This window comes from Oncorhynchus nerka, linkage group LG1 (genome assembly GCF_034236695.1).
Source record: "Oncorhynchus nerka isolate Pitt River linkage group LG1, Oner_Uvic_2.0, whole genome shotgun sequence".
In the NCBI taxonomy this organism is placed as follows: Eukaryota; Metazoa; Chordata; class Actinopteri; order Salmoniformes; family Salmonidae; genus Oncorhynchus; species Oncorhynchus nerka.
In genome coordinates this window covers 20,554,949-20,578,657 of record NC_088396.1, presented here as the reverse complement: position 1 = coordinate 20,578,657, position 23,709 = coordinate 20,554,949, and the positions used below count along the sequence as shown (strand labels likewise).

General features: G+C 43.4%; 2 protein-coding genes across 24 annotated transcripts in view; both read right to left on the bottom strand.

The window, feature by feature from the left end:
• The window catches only part of caska (calcium/calmodulin-dependent serine protein kinase a), a 213,291-nt gene that overhangs the window by 114,901 nt on the left and 74,681 nt on the right, over positions 1-23,709 (bottom strand). For all 23 annotated transcript variants that reach the window (XM_065014291.1, XM_065014211.1, XM_029639753.2 and 20 more), the window contains exon 2: positions 7,070-7,182. In XM_065014291.1, coding sequence (XP_064870363.1) covers positions 7,070-7,182 — 113 coding nt within the window. The remainder of the gene's footprint in view (positions 1-7,069; positions 7,183-23,709) is intronic.
• The window catches only part of rpl8 (ribosomal protein L8), a 217,323-nt gene that overhangs the window by 157,383 nt on the left and 36,231 nt on the right, over positions 1-23,709 (bottom strand). The window lies entirely within an intron of this gene.

The window sequence follows — 23,709 nt, the reverse complement described above, 5'->3', positions numbered from 1 at the left end:
AGTCTCATTAGACAGCCTTCATAGAGCACAGAAAGACGATCTCACAGAACCTCCCTCTTTTTTTCCTTTTCTCTCTCGCCCTCCAAATTCAAACCATTATTTCTCCCTCGCTCTCTTTATCCATTTCCTAATCTCTCACTCTACAGGTCTGCCTGCCTGTCTCTCTCTCCTTCTCATAGAAGGTAGGCGTTAGAGCTGTAATGGTCACTAAGTATAACGTGCCAGTGGTTGAGGTAATGGTAAGGCAGAGCACAGTGGTAATGTAATATAATGTAGATGTCTGAGTCTCCATTGCAGATGAGATGCCATCAGTTACCTATGTGTGTGTTATGCAATTATGCAAAGAATAGGCACATACTCTGCTGCCAATTTACCCTCAATTGGCTCAGTGTGTGTGTGTGTGTGTGTGTGTGTGTGTGTGTGTGTTTGCCTGAGACAAGAAAAGGAAGATATACCATAATGGGTGGTTGAAGTAACTACAGTCCATATGTGGTCCTCTAGACTTCACCGAGATTGAACCCTGCAATCTTCCCCTCTTAAAAACAAATAGAACCTCCCGGGTGGCGCAGTGGTCTGCATCGCAGTGCTAGCTGTGCCACCAGAGACTCTGGGTTTGCGCCCAGGCACTGTCGCAGCTGGCTGCAACCAGGAGGTCCGTGGGGCGACGCACAATTGGCCTAGCGTCGTCCGGGTTAGGGAGGGTTTGGCCGGTAGTGCACAGTGTTTCCTCCGACACATTGGTTGGGTTGGATGCGTGCTGTCTTAAAAAGCAGTGCGGCTTGGTTGGGTTGTGTATTGGAGGACGCATGACTTTCGACCTTCGTCTCTCCCGAGCCCGTATGGGAGTTGTAGCGATGAGACAAGATAGTAACTACTAACAATCGGATACCATGAGAAGAGGGTAAAAAAATAGAACACCTCTATTTCTCTCTCTTTCAGAGTGGATGAATGATGCTGCAGTTTTATGAGCTGCTGACCAATTCTGATGTTGTGTTTTTTTCCCCCACTGGTCTGAACTGGTCTGAATTGTACATACAGTGGGGCAAAAAAGTATTTAGTCAACCGCCAATTGTGAAAGTTCTCCCACTTAAAAAGATAAGAGAGGCCTGTAATTTTCATCATAGGTACACTTCAACTATGACAGACAAAATGAGAAAAACAAATCCAGAAAATCACATTGTAGGATTTTTTATGAATTTATTTGCAAATTATGGTGGACTATCCCCGACACTCAGGAACAGGAAGTGATGGTGTAAGAGAGGCCGACGTGCGGGCACCCAGGCGAAACTACGTCGGCGAGTAAATAAATCGCCAATGTGCAATCACTGGAGAACTGGACGAGCTCCCTTCGAGTTAGATAAGCTGTAGACCAGTGGTTCTCAACTGGTTTTGCCTGGGGCCCCAAATTTGTTAATGAACAGTAACACACACCAGTCCAATAATGTTAATGAACAGTAACACATAAGTGTTTAAAATAGAAAAGAAACAATCTTAGTATTTTTTTTATCATCAATTACCATGTGAATAGTTTCACCACCTTGAAGTTTTTTTAAAAGGTGTAAATTAACCAGTTCAATAAAATGTCATATGAATGTCATAATTAATTAACAATAACAATTGACATAGTGAACAAGAACTCATGAACCTGTTTATTTATTGTGTGCGGGGCCTATCAGTGGGAAAGCTGGGGGTGTTTCTTCAGTTTGATAAGTTTATTGAAGTCATTCTTGAGGTCATTCTGGCGGTCCAGTTTGTTTCTTCTTTTAGTTTTCAGCACGGCCATAGCAGAGAAGCCACTTTCACACAGATATGTAGTGCTGAACGATAGCAAGGTTCTGATTGCACGACAGGCAAGAGCAGGATACTCTCCCACTACGCTGCTCCAGAACTGTGGCAGTGTCATTTCCAGGGCACATGCTCAGTCCGCGATCAAAATGACAGTTCCAACAGCTGTCATCTTAATTGCTTGGCAACATGACGCATCCCATTCAAAATGGGGTCGCGTATCCAGTCATCTTGTCTCCTGTTCTCCTCCGGGGAGTAGTCGCAAAACTTTCCCTGCAGCTTGACAAGATACTGTTTAATGTTGTTTTTAAGTGTGTCGCCGTGCAACTTGTTGATCAGATTCTGAATCTCAAAATCAGCATTGGGAAACATGTCAATCCTCCCGTTAGGAACATTCTTTGACAAAACGGTAAGCTTCATTTGAAGGCATCCACTTTATCCATCTGTTCAAATGGATTGTGCCCCCTCCCTTGCATTGACACATTGAGAGAACTCAGATGATCAAAAATATCCGCCAGGTAGGAAACCTGCACCAGCCATTCCTCACAATCGACATGTTCGGCCAGAGGTGACTTGTTTTCCGAAAGATACGCAGCAATCTCCACGGGAAGCTCATAAAAGCGACCCAACACTTTACCCCTGAGCCAGCGGACCTCTGCATGATAAAGCACCTGCTGGTGCTCGCTCCCCATATACCTGCAGAAGGCCTGGAAACACCTGCTGGTGCTCGCTCCCCATATACCTGCAGAAGGCCTGGAAACACCTGCTTTTCATGGAACTGTTTTTGATATAGTTGACACACTTGATCACATCCTGGAGAGTGGCGTGGAGGTCAGGCACCATGTATTTCGCTGCCAATGCCTCCCTGTGTAGGAAGCAGTGGTTCCACTTCGCACTTTGTGCTCTCTCAATGATTCGCTTTACTACTCTGGAGTGCTTTCCCGTCATGGCAGCTGCCCCATCAGTGGTCACACCAACTCACCCATCCCAGGCCAGTCCCCCAGAGCCCAGGTACAGTAGAAGTCCATTGTGTTAAAGACAGCCTCTGCATAACTGAGCAAGAGGACAAGTACATTAGAGTGTCTAGTTTGAGAAACAGACGCCTCACAAGTCCTAAACTGGCAGCTTCATTAAATAGTACACGCGAAATACCAGTCTCAATGTCAACAGTGAAGAGGCAACTCCGAAATGCTGGCCTTCTAGGCAGAGTTCCTCTGTCCAGTGTCTGTGTTCTTTTGCCCATCTTAATCTTTCCTTTTTATTGGCCAGTCTGAGATGTGGCTTTTTCTTTGCAACACTGCCTAGAAGGCAACATCCCGAGTCGCCTCTTCGACGTTGAGACTGGTGTTAAAAACATTGCAGCCTGCAGGTAGAAATTATCCTGATAAAAATGTATTTCCTATAAATCACATTGGCTTTGCATGGCCTGTCTGCAACAAACTTGAAACATTGTGTAAACTATTTACTAATTGGTCCGGCCCAAAGCTTGAACTAGCAAACTTGCAATATTTTATCAAATATTCTGCGCCCTCAGAGACTTGGAAAGATTCTCAAATACATCGAGGAGGAAAAAACAGACTTAGTTTGCTTGATTAAGCCAATCAGAAATACTATCAGATTGTCACGATCGTCGTATGGAGTAGACCAAAGCGCAGCGTGGTTAGAATACATTCTTCTTTATTAATGAAGAACACAAAGAACACTTAAACAAAAACAACAAAACGAAGAAGACGACCGTTATATAAACAATGTGTTACCGTGCAACATAACATAGACAATAACCCACGAAATACCCAAAGAAGATGGCTGCCTAAATATGGCTCCCAATCAGAAACAACGATAAACACCTGCCTCTAATTGAGAACCAATCTAGGCAACCATAGACCAACATAAACACCTAGATGAAAACAACCCCATAAATCTACAAAAACTCCTAGACAGTACAAACACCCTAGAATGAGACAAAAACACACATATCACCCATGTCACACCCTGACCTAACCAAAATAATAAAGAAAACAAAGAATACTAAGGTCAGGGCGTGACACAGATCTGACACAGATCCCCAAATGGGCTCATTTATATCACTTTTACTCTGCTAACCTTGGCTTTAGTAGGGTGGTCGGTACTCTGCTCTCCCCAGTCTGTCTATGGAGAGCGCTGCTCAAAGCACTGAGTGCAATTTGTCAGCTTTGCCGTTTTAAACTCTCTGTAAAACTTCATACGGATCACGAAAGCACAATCTCACTGGATTTTTTAGAAATGGTAATACTGTTTTAAAAAAGTACATATCAACCCCAATACTACATTTTTCTGTTTTCTGTTATTTATCTCCCTTATGACCCTTTCAGGAAAAAAATCACAATCGCAAGCATTTTGAAAACTACTTATTGGAAAGAAATATCAATCCTCATCCATCTCTGCAGCTCTCCACCAATCAGGCCTTTATGGTAAAGTGTCCAGACGGAAGCCACTCCTCAGTAAAAGGCACATGACAGCCGCTTGGAGTTTTCCAAAAGGCACCTAAAGTACTCTCAGACCATGAGAAACAAGATTCTCTGGTCTGATGAAACACAAGATTGAACTATTGGGCCTGAATATGTCACGTCTGGAGGAAACCAGGCACCGCTCATCACCTGGCCAATACCATGCCTATGGTGAATCATGGTGATGGCAGCATCATGCTGTGGGGATGTTTTTCAGCGGCAGGGACTGGGAGACTAGTCAAGATAGAGGGAAAGATGAATGGAGAAAAGTACAGAGATATCCTTGATGAAAACCTGCTCCAGAGTGCTCAGGACCACAGACTGGGGTGAAGGTTCATCTTCCAACAGGACAACGACCCTAAGCACACAGCCAAGACAACACAGGAGTGGCTTGGGACAAGTCTCTGAATGTCCTTGAGTGGCCCAGCCAGAGTCCGGACTTGAACCCGATCGAAGAGACCTGAAAATAGCTGTCCAGCAACGCTCCCCATGCAACCTGACAGAGCTTGAGAGGATCTGCGGTTAAGAATGGGAGAAACTCACCAAATACAGGTGTGCCAAGCCTGTAGCGTCATACCCAATAAGACTCGAGACTGTAATCGCTGCCAAAGGTGCAAAGTAGTGCGTAAAGGGTCTGAATACTTATATAAATGTAATATTTCTGTTTTTTATTGTTGATACATTTGCAAAAATGTCGTAAAACCCTTTTTTTGCTTTGTCATTATAGGGTAAAGAGAGACATAAGACAACAACATAGCATGGTAGCAACACAAGAAAACACAGCATGGTAGCAACACAACATGACAACAACGTGGTAGCAACACAACATGGTAGCAACACAACATGGTAGCAACACAACATGACAACAACGTGGTAGCAACACCACATTGCAGCAGCACAACATGGTAGCAGCACAAAACATGATGCAAACATTTTTGGGAACAGACAACAGCACGAAGGCAAGAAGGTAGAGACAATAATACATCACACGAAGCAGCCACAACTGTCAGTAAGAGTGTCCATAATTGAGTCTTTGAATGAAAAGATGGGAGATAAAAGCTGCCCAGGTTGAGTGTTTTCTGCAGCTCGATCCAGTCGCTAACTGAAGCGAACTGAAAAGAGGAGCGACCCGGGGATGTGTGTGCTGTGGGGACCTTTAACAGAACGCGACTGGCAGAACAGATGTTCTATGTGGAGGACGAAGGCTGCAGTAGATATCTCAGATAGGGGGGAGTGAGGCCTAAGAGGGATTTATAAGTAAGCATCAACCAGTGGGACTTGCGACAGGTACACAGAGAGGACCAGTTCACAGAGGAGTATAGAGTGCAGTGATGTGTCCCATAAGAAGCATTGGTGGCAAATCTGATGACTGACTGGTAAAGAACATCTAGTGATGCAGCCAGTCAAGATTCTCTCAATGGTGCTGAAACCTCCCTCGGGAGGTAGACTGGTCGGCATTTAACAATCAGGTATTCCATTTCCAACCTCTCCCTGACCCAGTCTGTAATACCTACATGTTTCAAGCAGACCACCACTGGTGGTGGTCAGATTTGCCACCAATGCTTCTTATTGGACACATCACTGCAAGAATGCGAAGGTAACCTGTCTAAATGACTATTACGTCTGTAGCCATGAAATGCTTTGAAAGGCCGGTCATGGCTCACATCAACACCATCATCCCAGACACCCTGGACCCACTCCAATTCGCATACCGCCCCAACAGATCCACAGATGACACAATCTCTATTGCACTCCACACTGCCCTCTCCCACCTGGGCATGAGGAACACCTATGTGAGAATGTTGTTCATTATCTACAGCTCAGAGTTCCACACCATAGTGCCCTCTAAGTTCATCACTAAGCTAAGGACTTTGGGACTGAACACCTGCTGAAACTGGATCCTGGGGCCCGAGTTCCCTGCCATCCAGGACCTCTATCCTAGCGGTGTCAGAGGAAGGCCTTAAAAATGGTCAAAGATTCCAGCCACCCAAGTCATAGACTGATCCCCTTCCTACCGCAAGGCAAGCGGTACCGATGCACCATGTCTGGAACCAACAGGACCCTGAACAGCTTCAACCCCCAATACTGCTAAATAGTTGGAAAAACAGTCAACCAAATAGCTACTCGGACTATATGCATTGGCTTTTTTGCACTAACTTGTTTTACTCATCACATACTCTGCTGTTACTGTTAATGATCTATCCTGTTGCCTAGTCACTTTATTCATAGTTATATGTACTGTACATATCTACATGAATTACCTCGTACCCCTGCACATTGACTAGGTACTGGTACCCTGTGTATATAAGTTGTCATTGTGTATTTATTATTACTTTTATTATTATGGGTTATTACTTTTCTATTATTTCTCTATTTTCTCTCTCTACGTTGTTGGGAAGGGCCCGTAAGAAAGCATTTCTCTGTTAGTCTCCACCTGTTGTTTACGAAGCATGTGACAAATAACATTAGATTTGATATGAGGCCTGTGCCCTGCGTCTGGTGTTTTGTGCAGACAATTTCATGACTCACTGGCCTCTTTGTGATTAGTTTGCTTTCTGAACAAAACAAAGTACCAAGATGTCTATGTCTATTTTTTTTTTTACCTCAGAGGCAGGGCTAAAGGGTTATTTGGAGTACAGATTCAGAGTGAGAACACACACACACACACACACACACACACACAGGCCTCCCACATCACCTTACACCCAGCTGATAAGTGTGTACATTTGTCTCTATAACCATCAGCATCCACACACAACAGAGAGAGGGTGATATAGTGTGTGCGTGTGTTTTCTTACCCTCTGTGCTGAGTCCAGGGCTGGAGGTAAACTGGGCCACATCTACAATCTTCACAGCAAACTGCTGTCCTGTGTCTCTGTTGATACATCTCCTCACCACGCTGAACGGACCCCTGCACAGGAAAGAACACACACACCTTAACATCTCATACATTTATACATAGGACAGAACACCTTAACATCTCATACCTTTATACATAGGACAGAACACCTTAACATCTCATACCTTTATACATAGGACAGAACACCTTAACATCTCATACCTTTATACATAGGACAGAACACCTTAACATCTCATACATTTATACCAAGGACAGAACACCTTAACATCTCATACATAGGACAGAACACCTTAACATCTCATACCGTCATACATAGGACAGAACACCTTAACATCTCATACCGTCATACATAGGACAGAACACCTTAACATCTCATACATTTATACATAGGACAGAACACCTTAACATCTCATACCTTTGTACATAGGACAGAACACCTTAACATCTCATACATTTATACATAGGACAGAACACCTTAACATCTCATACATAGGACAGAACACCTTAACATCTCATACCGTCATACATAGGACAGAACACCTTAACATCTCATACATTTATACATAGGACAGAACACCTTAACATCTCATACATAGGACAGAACACCTTAACATCTCATACATTTATACCAAGGACAGAACACCTTAACATCTCATACCGTCATACATAGGACAGAACACCTTAACATCTCATACCTTTATACCAAGGACAGAACACCTTAACATCTCATACCTTTATACCAAGGACAGAACACCTTAACATCTCATACCTTTATACCAAGGACAGAACACCTTAACATCTCATACATAGGACAGAACACCTTAACATCTCATACATTTATACCTAGGACAGAACACCTTAACATCTCATACATTTATACCAAGGACAGAACACCTTAACATCTCATACCGTCATACATAGGACAGAACACCTTAACATCTCATACCTAGGACAGAACACCTTAACATCTCATACCGTCATACATAGGACAGAACACCTTAACATCTCATACATTTATACCTAGGACAGAACACCTTAACATCTCATACATAGGACAGAACACCTTAACATCTCATACATTTATACCTAGGACAGAACACCTTAACATCTCATACATTTATACATAGGACAGAACACCTTAACATCTCATACATTTATACCTAGGACAGAACACCTTAACATCTCATACCTTTATACATAGGACAGAACACCTTAACATCTCATACATTTATACCTAGGACAGAACACCTTAACATCTCATACCTTTATACATAGGACAGAACACCTTAACATCTCATACATTCATACCTAGGACAGAACACCTTAACATCTCATACCTTCATACATAGGACAGAACACCTTAACATCTCATACATTTATACCTAGGACAGAACACCTTAACATCTCATACATTTATACCAAGGACAGAACACCTTAACATATCATACATAGGACAGAACACCTTAACATCTCATACATTTATACATAGGACAGAACACCTTAACATCTCATACATTTATACATAGGACAGAACACCTTAACATCTCATACATTTATACATAGGACAGAACACCTTAACATATCATACCTTTATACATAGGACAGAACACCTTAACAGCTCATACCTTTATACATAGGACAGAACACCTTAACATCTCATACCTTTATACATAGGACAGAACACCTTAACATCTCATACCTTTATACATAGGACAGAACACCTTAACATCTCATACCTTTATACATAGGACAGAACACCTTACCATCTCATCATTAAATACAAAAGAAACACAAATAGTGGGTTGTTCCATTTTGTATATATTGTAAGAACCTTTTAACTGTACCCCTTTTGATTTACAGTACCAGTCAAAAGTTGGGACACACCTACACATTCAAGGGTTTTTCTTTATTTTGACTATTTTCTACATTGTAAAATAATAGTGTACACATTAAAACTATGAAACAACACACATGGAATCATGTAGTAACCAAAAAAGTGTTAAATAAATCAAAATATATTTTATATTTGAGATTCTTCAAAGTAGCCACCCTTTGCATTGAGGACAGCTTTGCACACTCTTGGCATTCTCTCAACCAGCTTCACATGGAATGCTTTTCCAACAATCTTGAAGGAGTTCCCACATTTGCTGAGCACTTGTTGGCTGCTTTTCCTTCACTCTGTGGTCCAACTCATCCCAAACCATCTCAATTGGGTTGAGGTCAGGTGATTGTGGAGGCCAGGTCATCTGGTGCAACACTCCATCACTCTCCTTCTTGGTCAAATAGCCCTTACACAGCCTTGAGGTGTGTTGGGTCAATGTCCTGTTGAAAAACAAATGATAGTCCCACTAAGCTCTAACCAGATGGGATGGAGTATCGCTGCAGAATGCTGTGGTAGCCATGCTGGGTAAGTGTGCCTTCAATTCTAAATAAATCACTGACAGTGTCACCAGCAAAGCACCCCCACACCTCCTCCATGCTTCACAGTTGGAACCTCACATCTGTTCACCTCTCTCAAAAATCTCAAATGTGGACTCATCAGACCAAAGGACAGATTTCCACCGGTCTAATGTCCATTGCTTGTGTTTCTTGGCCCAATCAAGTCTCTTCTTCTTATTGGTGTCTTTTAGCAGTGGTTTCTTTGCAGCAAATCGACCATGAAGGCCTGATTCACGCAGTCTCCTCTGAATAGTTGATTTTGAGATGTGTCTGTTACTTGAACTCTGTGAAGCATTTACTGCCAAAACAATTAGGAGATAGATGTGCTCAAAGCTGACCAATTTTGCAAACCCCAAGAGACATCCATGTCTTCAACACTGGAAAAGAGAAATGTTTGAGTTTGAAGGGGTGCGGTCAAAAAGTGATTGAAATCGAATTGAAAGACCCTAGTACAAGTATAGTCTTTAACAGACTAATGTATTCATTCAATTGTTCCTTAACATCTCTGCAGTACCCAAAAGCAAGACATTGAGGCTGAATATGATTACACTATATAAAACACACACAACCCAAGCACTCTAGTTTAGATAAGAGAGTTGAGGTCAGTTCCATCAGCTTCAGTCAGTTCTGATGTTGAATCATTCTAAGATGAGGAAAATGTAAACCACACCAGTGACCTTAACACAGATGGAGTTGACCCTGAGTCAGTGAGAGGTGTTTAGTGAATACAAGGTTTCCGCTGCCCTCGCAGACCTCTCACAGTAGCTTGGCAGTTGGCACAGAGCAGAAGGCACACACACACCCTCACACATACACACAGAGAGAGACACACACACACACACACACATTCCTTGGAAAGCAGAGCCTCTCCTGCCTCAGGTGTGTGTATGCTAGACAACGTCTGATTAAAGATGACCCAGTTCACACACACCCTCAGAGAATACAAAGATACTGAATATGAGTGTGAGTGCGTATGGGTGGGTGCGTTTGTGCATGGGACAGTTTGAGCGTATTGCTGTCGCTCTCCTTTCATATTCCCTCCCTGTCCGGCTCCCCCATCTCTCTCCCTCTCCCCACTTCTCTCCTCCTCCCCTCCCCTCCCCATCTCTTCAATTCAATTAAAAGGGCTTTGTTGGCATGAGAAACATATGTTTACATTGCCAAAGCATGTGAAATCGACAAAACAAAAGGGAAATAAGATAAATGAACAAACAATCAGAAATGAACAGTAAACATTACACACACATACGTTTTTAAATAATATAGACGTTTCAAATGGTATATTATTGGCTATATACAATGTGCAATGTAACAATGTGCAAAACGAACGGGAAAATAAGGGGTCTTTCTCTATGCCTCACCATCTCTCTCTACCCCCATCTGTCTGAACTGTTAGTGAGCTTTTAACCAGGGGACAGAGAAAACCTATTGACACATATTTCCCGTTGAGCATTTGGGAATATTCTACTAAACACACACAATCAATGTCATCACCAAGTGGCAGTCAAAACTAGTTCGATGAACAGCTCTCCAGCCTGCCTGTGTGTGTGTGTCTGTGTTTTCCCATCTCTGGGCAGTGTTTCTCTGTACATCACCCCTCTGAAGCTAAGCAGCGTTAATCTGATCAACCATCTGCTATACACACACACACACACACACACACACACACACACACACACACACACACACACACACACACACACTTAGATAGCAATAATGCTGAGTAAAGTGTAATCATTTTGACCTGGCTGCCTGTCATTTTTTATCGAGGTCAAAATCCATTCCAATAACCAAGCTCACACACTCACACACACACTCACACGTGCACATTCAGGCACACAGGAACACTGTATATGAGAAGTAGAGTTAGTGCATTTGTTCAAGTTCTTTATTCTCTGCTGGAGTTCCCTTAGAAACAAGGCAGCACCTTCTCTCTGAAAGCGCGAAACCCAATAGCATACAGTTACAGTTAATGAATAAACAATGACTCCACAGCTTCCCCTCCAAGAGAAAGGAGATATAGCCTACAGGAGAGAGGAAGGAATAGAGAGAGTAGGAGTGTGTGGAAGAGAAAGAATCAGAGAGAGAGAGAGAGAGAGAGATAGAGGGGAAGATGAGGATTAGTGTATAGGATTGCTCCCTTTGGACGTTGGTCAGGGAGCAGAGACAGAAACGCCTACATCCTCTGAGGAAGTGGGATGGTGAAGTCTACATTTGTGTGTGTGTGTGTGTGTGTGTGTGTGACAGCAAGAGAGAGCTGGTGAGACCGAGGGTACTGCAGAAGTCTCTCTGAGCATAACAGGGACATTTATAATGCAATAAATAAAGAATATAAATACACACACAGCATAACTCCTGGCAGAGCTCCTGGGTCAACAGCTTAGCGAAAGGAAACATTCTGAGGTTTCCACGGCTGAAGTCACATGAAAGACATTTGGATTTAACGGTTGTTTGATCGGTAATTAGCAACGGTGTTAGCCACTGAAAACACACACTGTAAATTCCTCCTCAGCCCAGCTCATGCATCTGAAACCAGGCAGATGTGCTCTGATGTTGTGGCCAGAGAGAGGAGCGAGCGAGAGCTATACTTAAACTAACATCATCCTCAGCTCAAAACAGAACAAACACCAAATTGAGACTGCATGCATAATTCTTCAAAAATATCCTCCATGTACAAACGTAAATTCGACAACCACCTAAAAGGAAGCGATTCCCAAGCCATCAGTTTCAGAGAAATGAACCTGGACAAGACCTCCTAAGCAAGCTGGTCCTGGGGCTCTGTTCACAAACACAAACAGACCCCACAGAGCACCAGGACAGCAACACATTTAGACCCAACCAAATGATGAGAAAAAAAAAAGATAATTACGTGACACATTGGAAAGAATTGACAAAAAAAACTGAGCAAACTATAACGCTATTTGGCCCTAAACAGAGAGTACACAGTGGCAGAATACCTGACCACTGTGACTGACCCAAAATGAAGGAAATGTTTGACTATGTACAGACTCAGTACAAAGCATAGCCTTGCTATTGAGAAAGGCCGCAGAAGGCAGAGCTTGTTCTCAAGAGAAGACAGGCTATATCCACACTGTCCACACAATGAGGTGGAAACTGAGCTGCACATCCTAACCTCCAAATGTATGACCATCGAGACACATATTTCCCTCAGGTTACACAGACCCACAAATCTAATTTTGATAAACTCCCATATCTATTGTGTGAAATACAGTGGGGCAAAACAGTATTTAGTCAGTCACCAATTGTGCAAGTTTTCCCACTTAAAAAATATGAGAGAGGCCTGTAATTTTCATCATAGGTACACTTCAACTATGACAGACAAAATGAGAAGGAAAAAAATACAGAAAAACACATTGTAGGATTTTTTATTAATTTATTTACAAATTATGGTGTTAATATAATAAAATAATAATAAAAAATAATAAGTGTTAATTCAGTATTGTTGTAATTGTCATTATTACAAATACAGGTTTTTTTTGCTGTTTTTTAAATTATTTTTTAAATCGGCCGATTAATCGGTATCGGCTTTTTGGGTCCTCCAATAATCGGTATCGGCGTTGAAAAATCACAGTCGGTCGACCTCTGCTCTATACTGACACTTAGCTTGTTTGATTGCCTTACGGAGGGAATAGCTACACTGTTTTTATTCGGTCATGTTTCCGGTCACCTTGCCCTGGTTAAAAGCAGTAGTTCGCGCTGCTCACCAGCATGCGTGCTGCTGAGGAGAGCTGGCGGAATAGGATTGGATCGGCAGTTGTTCCTCATGAGGCTGGAGAGGCTGAGTACAGCAGGTCTCTCTGATTTTTACTCTGCAGTGCTGAGGACCTGGAAGATGCTAAGGCCCACACGAGAAGGGGGAGCCTGGGCTGTGGTTGTGGGAGGAGCCTATAATCTTCCACAATCCAGCCCTTCTTTTGAGATTGGTTCAATCAGCCCCCTGCAGAAGCGACTGATGGCAGCGGGTTTACTAAGGCCGGGTAACCTGCGGCTGCTGGGGAAGGAGGGGTTGAAAACCCAGGAAGTCCTGGCACAACAAACAGGCTTTTGGAGAGATTCCTGGGCGAGGTCGAGGAGGCAAGGCAGTGTCTGAGCCGGTAAGGGGGGTGTTTGTGCGGCCAAAGGTGGAGGGGCCACCACTGTTTCCGCCACTGCAGGTGACGGCAGAGACTGGGGACTGGCAAGGGGGTCTGGAGGACTTGTTGGACTTTTACACTCCGAGCCTGGGGGAGTTTGGGGGGTGGGAGGTAAAGCCCTTTACAACCTTTCCATTAAGGTGAGGAACATTAGGAACCTAACAAGAGTGAAGGCACATCAGTGGTAGGTGATATGTGGGGAGGAGAGTATGGTCGGTTTTAGATGGAGGGGGCTCTACAAAGCCCCAGTACCAAAGAGGTCAGGGGACCTCCAGTGGAGGGTTCAACATGGAGCCCTGGCCACTAATAGCTGATTGGTACGGGTCAACCCGGGAGTCAGACAGGGGTGTCCTTTCTGTGTTATGAGAGAGGCTGTGCATCACGTGGCCCAATAAAGGCTCAATGGCTAGTGTACATAACTGCCCAGATAACTGCATCCTTGTCTAATACCCCGCCTCTCCCAGACTGGAATACTAAGCCCCCTCCCACCTTGATCATACATGATGCTCCAGCATACAACATCTTCACACAAGGCAAAAACCTTTCCCCAAATCCAAACATCACATCAAACAGATACTCACGGTCCACTCTATCAAAAGTCTTCTCTTGGTCTAAAGAGACCAGTCCAAAGTTCACATTAGAAACTCTCAACAAGTCCAACATGTCCCTGATTAAGAAAAAGTTGTCCCAGTACACAATATGTCTGGTCCTTGTGTACTATGTCCAGATGGGCCTTCAGTTCAATGCCACAGGACTCCAGTTCTTAAGTTCACACAAGTCCCCTTTTTTGGGCAGGAGAGTCAGAGCCGCCTGACGGCAGCTCATCGGTAACTCTCCTACCCAGATGTTTTTATAAAACTCCACTGGGGGTCCATCGACCCCCGGTGCACGGCCTTGGGACATCTGGGTTACAGCCTCTGCTAGTTCATGGTGCAACAGGGGAATATCCATTTCATCCCTCTGTGTCAGAGATAGCTTAGGGAGTTCTGCAAACAAAACCTGAGCACACATCGGATCACACAGTTATTTTCTATACAACTCCGTATAAAACTCCACAGTCTGATCACGCATCTCCCCCACCTCAGAGGTCACCCGCCCATCCAACAGCCGTAGACAATGCATACCCTTGGCTTCACCGCTCTGACTTTCCAAACCAAAGAAGAAGGATCTGGGAGCATCTATCTCCATGAGCATGGAGAACTTAGCTCTTACAAGTGCTGCCTTTGCTTTAACCTGGAAAAAACTGCCCAGGTCCCTACGTAAATTCTTCTTGTAAGAGCTTTACATTACACTTCTAATAGGATTCCTGCCGAGGCCCTGGTGAAATAGAGAGCCGAGCCATGGTTATGTGGTGATCCGAAAAACCCACTGGGAGAATGGTAGCGCTCAACAGCCTATTGCTCTGATTCTTGGACATGTAAAACCGATCTAGTCTGGCTGCACTCACCTTAGCCCCAAAAAACTTCACCCATGTATACTGTTTTTTGATGTCTAGTTCTTCAAACATCCACTCGGTCAAACTGCTTAATTATGTCCCTTAACACCCCTCACTGAGCTTGAATCAGGCTCCTCCCCATTTCAATCTTCGTAAAATACATTGTACAATTCTAGTCCCCGCCGACCACCGGCGTCTCCTCAGGCGCTACCTGTGAGAGTTCCTGTCTGATACACTGTTACAGGAATTAAATTGCTCTATGTTTTAATACCCAATTAAAATGAAACACTCTGTCAATTCATAAGGATTTGTAAGACCCTTATTCTATAATAATGGACAGAGCCCAGTCTTAAAGTCAATCAGCAGAGTTTATTCACGAGAGTACTGAATACGATACAGTTTACCACAGGTAAACTGAAAATGACGTCATTAGTTTCAGCACCAACCCGTGCCATCTCCGTTCCAGTACAAAGGCTGTATCTCAAGCCTTCCCACATCCGTCTCCCTACCAATTAAATATAATTTACGAGCCAAAGTCTTCTCGTGTAGATAAGCATTCTAGCCAGTCTGAAGATATCGTTCATTCATTCCTACCAAGGAACAGACAGTCATTGTTCTAACTCTTGACCACATTCACACACATTATATTCAGTACTGGGATCAAGAAAGAAAACTCATACATATACAGCAACATAATAGTATTCTGATTAGTACATATACAGTAACATAATAGTATTCTGATTAGTCAGTCCTGATTGAAATGTATACATAATTAGTCATCATTGATAAAAATTCCCTTAACATACACCCAAACAGACGACCCCTCTCTCTCCTTGTGTTAGGTGCCTACACGTTTCTAAGGACAAAACCCCTGTTGTTAATTTCTGCTTTTACTACAAGCAGTCTACTCCCATACACCTCCTTTGAGGAGCACATTTTTACGGCCAGACCCGGTGCAAAAAGGACTGCCACCCCTGCACTAACATTTGTTCCATGGCTCAGCACACTTTCCCCTTTCCACCGGAGCCCCCAAACGACTTCATTCACCACATCACTATGCGTCTCTTGCAGAAACACCTGTACTTTTTTTGTTTTACATATTCACCCAACAGACTCCTCTTTCCCACATCTCTGGTGCCATTTATATTAAGCGAGCATACCCGAAGAGTTTCCATAAGAAGTGGGAGAAAAGCCATCAAGGAAAGAGACCAATAGCAAAGCCCTAGCGCCAGAAAAAATAACATTCATCTAAACAGCATCTGAAGGAAGACCCTTACGCAAGGTTGTGACCAACTTCCTCAACCTAAAATGTTTCATGGGTGAGAGGACACCATGCCCCTCATTTTTCATAGCGTGTTGTACTGATTGTGGACTACAGGAAAAGGGGGACCGAGCACACCCCATTCTCACCACATCAACAACAAACTATGATGGTCCAAACACACTAAGACAGTCGTGAAGACGGCACGACAGGTGCAGTCCATGAGGAGGAGATGCACTGCAGTACTTAATGCAGCTGGTGGCCACACCAGATACTGCCTGTTACAGTGCCTTGCGAAAGTATTCGGCCCCCTTGAACTTTGCGACCTTTTGCCACATTTCAGGCTTCAAACATAAAGATATAAAACTGTATTTTTTTGTGAAGAATCAACAACAAGTGGGACACAATCATGAAGTGGAACGACATTTATTGTATATTTCAAACTTTTTTAACAAATCAAAAACTGAAAAATTGGGCGTGCAAAATTATTCAGCCCCCTTAAGTTAATACTTTGTAGCGCCACCTTTTGCTGCGATTACAGCTGTAAGTCGCTTGGGGTATGTCTCTATCAGTTTTGCACATCGAGAGACTGAAATGTTTTCCCATTCCTCCTTGCAAAACAGCTCGAGCTCAGTGAGGTTGGATGGAGAGCATTTGTGAACAGCAGTTTTCAGTTCTTTCCACAGATTCTCGATTGGATTCAGGTCTGGACTTTGACTTGGCCATTCTAGCACCTGGATATGTTTATTTTTGAACCATTCCATTGTAGATTTTGCTTTATGTTTTGGATCATTGTCTTGTTGGAAGACAAATCTCCGTCCCAGTCTCAGGTCTTTTGCAGACTCCATCAGGTTTTCTTCCAGAATGGTCCTGTATTTGGCTCCATCCATCTTCCCATCAATTTTAACCATCTTCCCTGTCCCTGCTGAAGAAAAGCAGGCCTAAACCATGATGCTGCCACCACCATGTTTGACAGTGGGGATGGTGTGATCAGGGTGATGAGCTGTGTTGCTTTTACGCCAAACATAACGTTTTGCATTGTTGCCAAAAAGTTCAATTTTGGTTTCATCTGAACAGAGCACCTTCTTCCACATGTTTGGTGTGTCTCCCAGGTGGCTTGTGGCAAACTTTAAACAACACTTTTTATGGATATCTTTAAGAAATGGCTTTCTTCTTGCCACTCTTCCATAAAGGCCAGATTTGTGCAATATACGACTGATTGTTGTCCTATGGACAGAGTCTCCCACCTCAGCTGTAGATCTCTGCAGTTCATCCAGAGTGATCATGGGCCCCTTGGCTGCATCTCTGATCAGTCTTCTCCTTGTATGAGCTGAAAGTTTAGAGGGATGGCCAGGTCTTGGTAGATTTTCAGTGGTCTGATACTCCTTCCATTTCAATATTATCGCTTGCACAGTGCTCCTTGGGATGTTTAAAGCTTGGGAAATCTTTTTGTATCTAAATCCGGCTTTAAACTTCTTCACAACAGTATCTCGGACCTGCCTGATGTGTTCCTTGTTTTTCATGATGCTCTCTGCGCGTTTAACGGACCTCTGAGACTATCACAGTGCAGGTGCATTTATACGGAGACTTGATTACACACAGGTGGATTGTATTTATCATCATTAGTCATTTAGGTCAACATTGGATCATTCAGAGATCCTCACTGAACTTCTGGAGAGAGTTTGCTGCACTGAAAGTAAAGGGGCTGAATAATTTTGCACGCCCAATTTTTCAGTTTTTGATTTGTTAAAAAAGTTTGAAATATACAATAAATGTCGTTCCACTTCATGATTGTGTCCCACTTGTTGTTGATTCTTCACAAAAAAAATACAGTTTTATATCTTTATGTTTGAAGCCTGAAATGTGGCAAAAGGTCGCAAAGTTCAAGGGGGCCGAATACTTTCGCAAGGCACTGTACTTTTGATTTTGACCCCCACTTTGTTCAGGGACACATTATGTCTGTGGAACTTGTTCAGTTTGTCTCAGTTATAATATTTACACATGTTAAGTTTGCTGAAAGTAAACACAGTTGACAGTGAGAGGACATTTATTTTTTTGCTGAGTTTACATATTACCTCAATTACCTTGACTAACCGGTGCCCCCACACATTTAGACTCTGTACTGGTACCGCCTGTATATATCCTCACTATTGTTATTTCACTGCTGCTTTATCATTATTTGTTACTTTATTTTTTTTAATGTTACTTATCTACTTAACACTTATTTTTCTTAAAACTGCATTGTTGGTTAAGGGTTTATAAGTAAGCATTTCACTGTAAGGTCTACTACACCTGCTGTATTTGGCGCATGTGACAAATAAAACTTTGTTCTCCCCTTTTTCCTCTTCCGCTCTTCCCTCCTCCTCCCCCCTAGTCACTTGCCCTTCCCCACTATACTCTCCTCATCCACTAGCATAACCTGACTAGACCCAGCCTCATCTACACTACCATACATAACCTGACTAGACCCAGCCTCATCTACACCACCATACATAACCTGACTAGACCCAGCCTCATCTACACCACCATACATAACCTGACTAGACCAAGCCTCATCTACACTACCATACATAACCTGACTAGACCCAGCCTCATCTATACCACCATACATAACCTGACTAGACCCAGCCTCATATACACTACCATACATAACCTGACTAGACCCAGCCTCATCTACACTACCATACATAACCTGACTAGACCCAGCCTCATCTACACCACCATACATAACCTGACTAGACCCAGCCTCATCTACACTACCATACATAACCTGACTAGACCCAGTCTCATCTACACTGCCATACATAACCTGACTAGACCCAGCCTCATCTACACCACCATACATAACCTGACTAGACCCAGTCTCATCTAGACTACCATACATAACCTGACTAGACCCAGCCTCATCTACACCACCATACATAACCTGACTAGACCCAGCCTCATCTACACCACCATACATAACCTGACTAGACCCAGCCTCATCTACACCACCATACATAACCTGTCTAGACCCAGCCTCATCTACACCACCATACATAACCTGACTAGAACCAGCCTCATCTACACCACCATCCATAACAGGACTAGACCCAGCCTCATCTACACCACCATCTATAACATGACTAGACCCAGCCTCATCTACACAACCATCTATAGTATGACTAGACCCAGCCTCAACTACACCACCATCTATAGCATAACTAGGCCCAGCCTCTGCTGCCTGCATTTCATGACCCCCTGCATGGTGACCTCGAAGTCCTCCACTGGCGCTTGTATCCTCACCTTGTCTATGGCCTTTATATGGGCACACAAAGCATTTATGCCCCAAATCCCCACACTCAAAGCACCATAGGCTATCTGTGCTGGCAAACAACGCACAGAGCCCCTCCCCATGCCTCACCTTAAAACGCACATTTAGCTGTTGGTCATTGTTATTCAGAAACATGAACACTTGCCTCCAGAACGAAACAACATGCTTAAAGGCATCTGCCTGAAAACCTTCCGACAGCACACGAAAACCGCTTACCAAACCAACTCCTCTCTTTCCGGATTGATCAACCATAATAAACGGAGGCAGTTTTGCAACTACCACCTTAGACAAAGGTGTCGAAAGAGGAGAAATCGGCACCATCATTAACACAACCACAGCTTTGTTCACTCTGGATGCGGAATGTATAAATTCAGCTTCTACCTGTTTGCCGACCGCGAGCAGAACCTCCTCCACCTGAACTCCAATCTCAGGAACACACCTGAATCCGTGCCGTAACAACAGCGTCTCCCCCGCGCTAGGCTGTGAAGCCATCGCGCCAACCACACCGTTCAAACCCCAGGAAACTAAAACTCTGTCCTCTTCCTCCCTAACTTAAAAAAGATCTGTGGGTACCGCTAAACTAACAGTGCTTTAACCCTCCACCATAGAAAAACAAATTGAAAGAAAAGACCAAGGAAAGAATCAAGAAAATAAGTAAGGACAGAGCCCTCCACACGGCCTCTCAACAACAAAACAATACAGTCAGTCTGCTTTACAATCAATCTGTAACTCGTATCATGCTTTATTGAGACACACAGAAAACAGACAATGTTCCTGATATCTCACTGGGATCGTACAGGTCATATCCAGCAGGGAGGGAATGGTACAAAGAGAGCGGGGGGGGGGGACATTTGTGGCACAGCTTCGTAAGACAAATGCTGTGTCCTCCTTCCTTATCTGATGCAGTCTACCTTTACAGGCACGTCTCGCCCCTTCTCTGTCTCAGTCTCCCTCTCCCGCCGTCCCTCGCTCACTGTCTGACTGAGGTCTGCTGGAGCTACACGCTAAATGTCAACTCTAGACAGAAAAACAACAGAGAAAAGAAAGGGTGCACAAGAGAAACCTCAGCATACCAATAAGGATAGAATTGTCTCTGGGAAAAAACACCAGTAGCGTTATATCTCTTATTCATGAGAGAAGTAGGCAAGACAAAAACAAAGATGACTGAGTGATATACAGACAGATAAGAGTGAGTTCACACGCAGACCCAGAGAGAAAAGTGAAACTGTAAACCGTGTGTGTCTGTTTGTGTGTGTGTTGAGTGAAGAACTGTGAAAGCAGAGGAGAGGAGGATTCATTGAGAGAACCTCTCATGTAAATATCTTCAAAATGATATTCAAATCTTCATTTCAATCTTCAAATCTTCATTTCACATTCACACACGATTAGCCCAACTTTCAAAATTGGTCTGTGGAGAGGAAATCAGAGAGAGAGAAGGAATAAACGAAGGAGGAAGAGAATGAGATGGAAAAAGAGAGTCTTAAACAGATTGAGAGGCAGGAACTCTGTATCCTTGAGACTTTGAGACTGACTGTACATAGAAGCCGCCATTATGTGTCTGAATGGGGTTCAGCTGCACAGAAAGTCCACCACTCTGGGGTTGAATAGAGTGCAGCTGCGTACAGAGCCAGCCATTAGAGGTCTGAATGGAGTTCAGCTGCACACAGACTCAGGTCTAATTGATGCAGTATAACTGTTATCAGATGGAATTATACTCTTCCTCCTCCTTCACATAGGAGACAGGAAGGGAGAAGAGCGGGAGTGAGTAGAGCGAGAGAAAGGAGAGGTGATGTGCAGCTGCAGAGAGGAGTGTGTGCGTATGTCTGTTTAAATGTAAAAGTAGTAGTGTGGGACAGGACATGTGTTTGACAAGCTGAACCAAAACCCACTTTAACCTCCCGATGACCTTTGTAATGACCCCTGACCCGACAGGAAACAGACTCCTAGTACGACAGAACAGAGCCAGTAACAAGTGTGTGTGTGTATGTACGTGTTTGTGTGTGTGCGTGCGTGCATGTGTGTACAGTATGTACGTGTAGTGAAGGTGATTTGCAGTCAGTACTCCTCACTTACTTCAGAGTGCATCCATCACTCGATCTCATTCCGTAAATGTCAGCAGTTTTACAACACACACACACACACACACACACCCTCAAATGCACAAAAGCGTGACCAACATCACTCACATACTCTCATTACTTCACATAATGGGCTAACCCCTAGGGAAAGGATGACCCTCTGTGTATGTGTGGAAGAGAGCTTGTTTCAATATGGGTGTGTGCGTGGTAAAATATGTATAAACGGCATGAGCATGTTATTATGCGTGTGTGTGTGTGTGTGTTTGTGGATCCGTGATACTGCAGTCATTCAGTCACGGTTGCTAAACTCTTCCAACTGAATCCCTCTCTGACATTTAGAGTATAGGATCAGTCTATCAATATAAAGAGCAGTTATACATTATAATAGATCGATGGTAGGTTGGGGCTATCGAAGTGTCTCTGTGTGTGCGTGCGTGTGAGATAGACATGTAGTAGTAGAGTGAGTAGTTGCGCGAGGGAACACACTTCAAGTGTTGTGAAAAGCGTTATTAAAATGTAATGTCATGTAATATTTGCAATTGTATTTAACTGCCTTAATTTTGCTGGACCCCAGGAAGAGTAGCTGCTGCCTTGGCAGGAACTAACAGAGATTCTTGTATTCCTTAATAAATACAAATTCAATTGATAGATTTCTATTCAAGCTCGTGTGTATGGTCTCTGCCAGTACAGTCCATGTGATCCTCTTTACTTTCTAAAGCCAACATCAGTTAAACTTATTCTATGTAGAAGTTAAGTAGAGAATATTGTTACACAACTATGATAGGGTCTGATTCTGTGGATATAGAGACAGACAGAGAAGCCCAGGAGACTTAACCCTGTTGTTGGTGGTGGCATCAACATTGTGTCCTGTATGTGTGTGTGTGTATCTCAAGTGTCATTCAATGCATTATAGTATAATTCCCTCTTGTTCTCCCTACCGTTTAGAAAACACTGGAGGTAGAGACAAGAGTGAGAGAGAGAGAGAGAGAGGGAATTAAGAGAAAGAGAAAAAGAAAGTGAAAAAGAGCGAGGGCGAGGCGAGATAGCGAGAGATAAAAAGAGAGAGAGCGTGAAAGGGATAGAGTAAGTAGTGGTATTGTGTAAAGGCTGTTGGTTAGGAGTGTGTCTGAGCTGTGATCCAGAGGGATTTGGTGGGAAGCAGTCAGACGTCAGGTTTCAGTCAGCTATAGCCTGACTAAGCCATGCTGAGGAGCGCGCACACACACACACACACAATAAAATGAGTACGTTTGGAAAGAAATTCAAATTGACAGAAGAAAATACTTATTTCACTACAAAGGGAGACAGGAAAGGGGCAAGTTGTTTATGAACTAAAAGGAACATAAAACAATACAAGCCTTTAATACAGTCTGTCAAGTCCATTCACATGTTAAAGGAGAGAAAGAGGTCCCTCTACAATGACAGCGAGAGACAGGGAGAGAGAGGAGTGAAGAAGAGAGGAGAGACAGGAAGAGGATACTGTCATTTGGTGATGGGGACAGACTTTACAAGGGACAGACATTGATGTAAGATGAACCCTCTAGTTACTATTACCATACCTCCACTGTAGAATAATGACTAGGCTAACTATACATTAAGTAGAACTATAAGAAATCTAAGATGTGTCAAATAAATGATATCCAGCTTAGGGCTCCAGCTTTGCATTTGGTTTGCTAACATGCTAGCTAAGCGGCTAGATGTCAAGATTAAGCTTCTTGGTTACGTCAGAGACATTCTGGCCCACGGATTCCCAAATTCGGTCCTCGGAACCTCAAGGGGTGCACGTTTTGGTTTTTGCCCTAGCACTACACAGCTGATTCAAATAACAAACTAATCATCAAACTTTGATAATTTGAATCAGCTGTGTAGTGTTAAGGTAAAAAACTGTGCACCGCTTG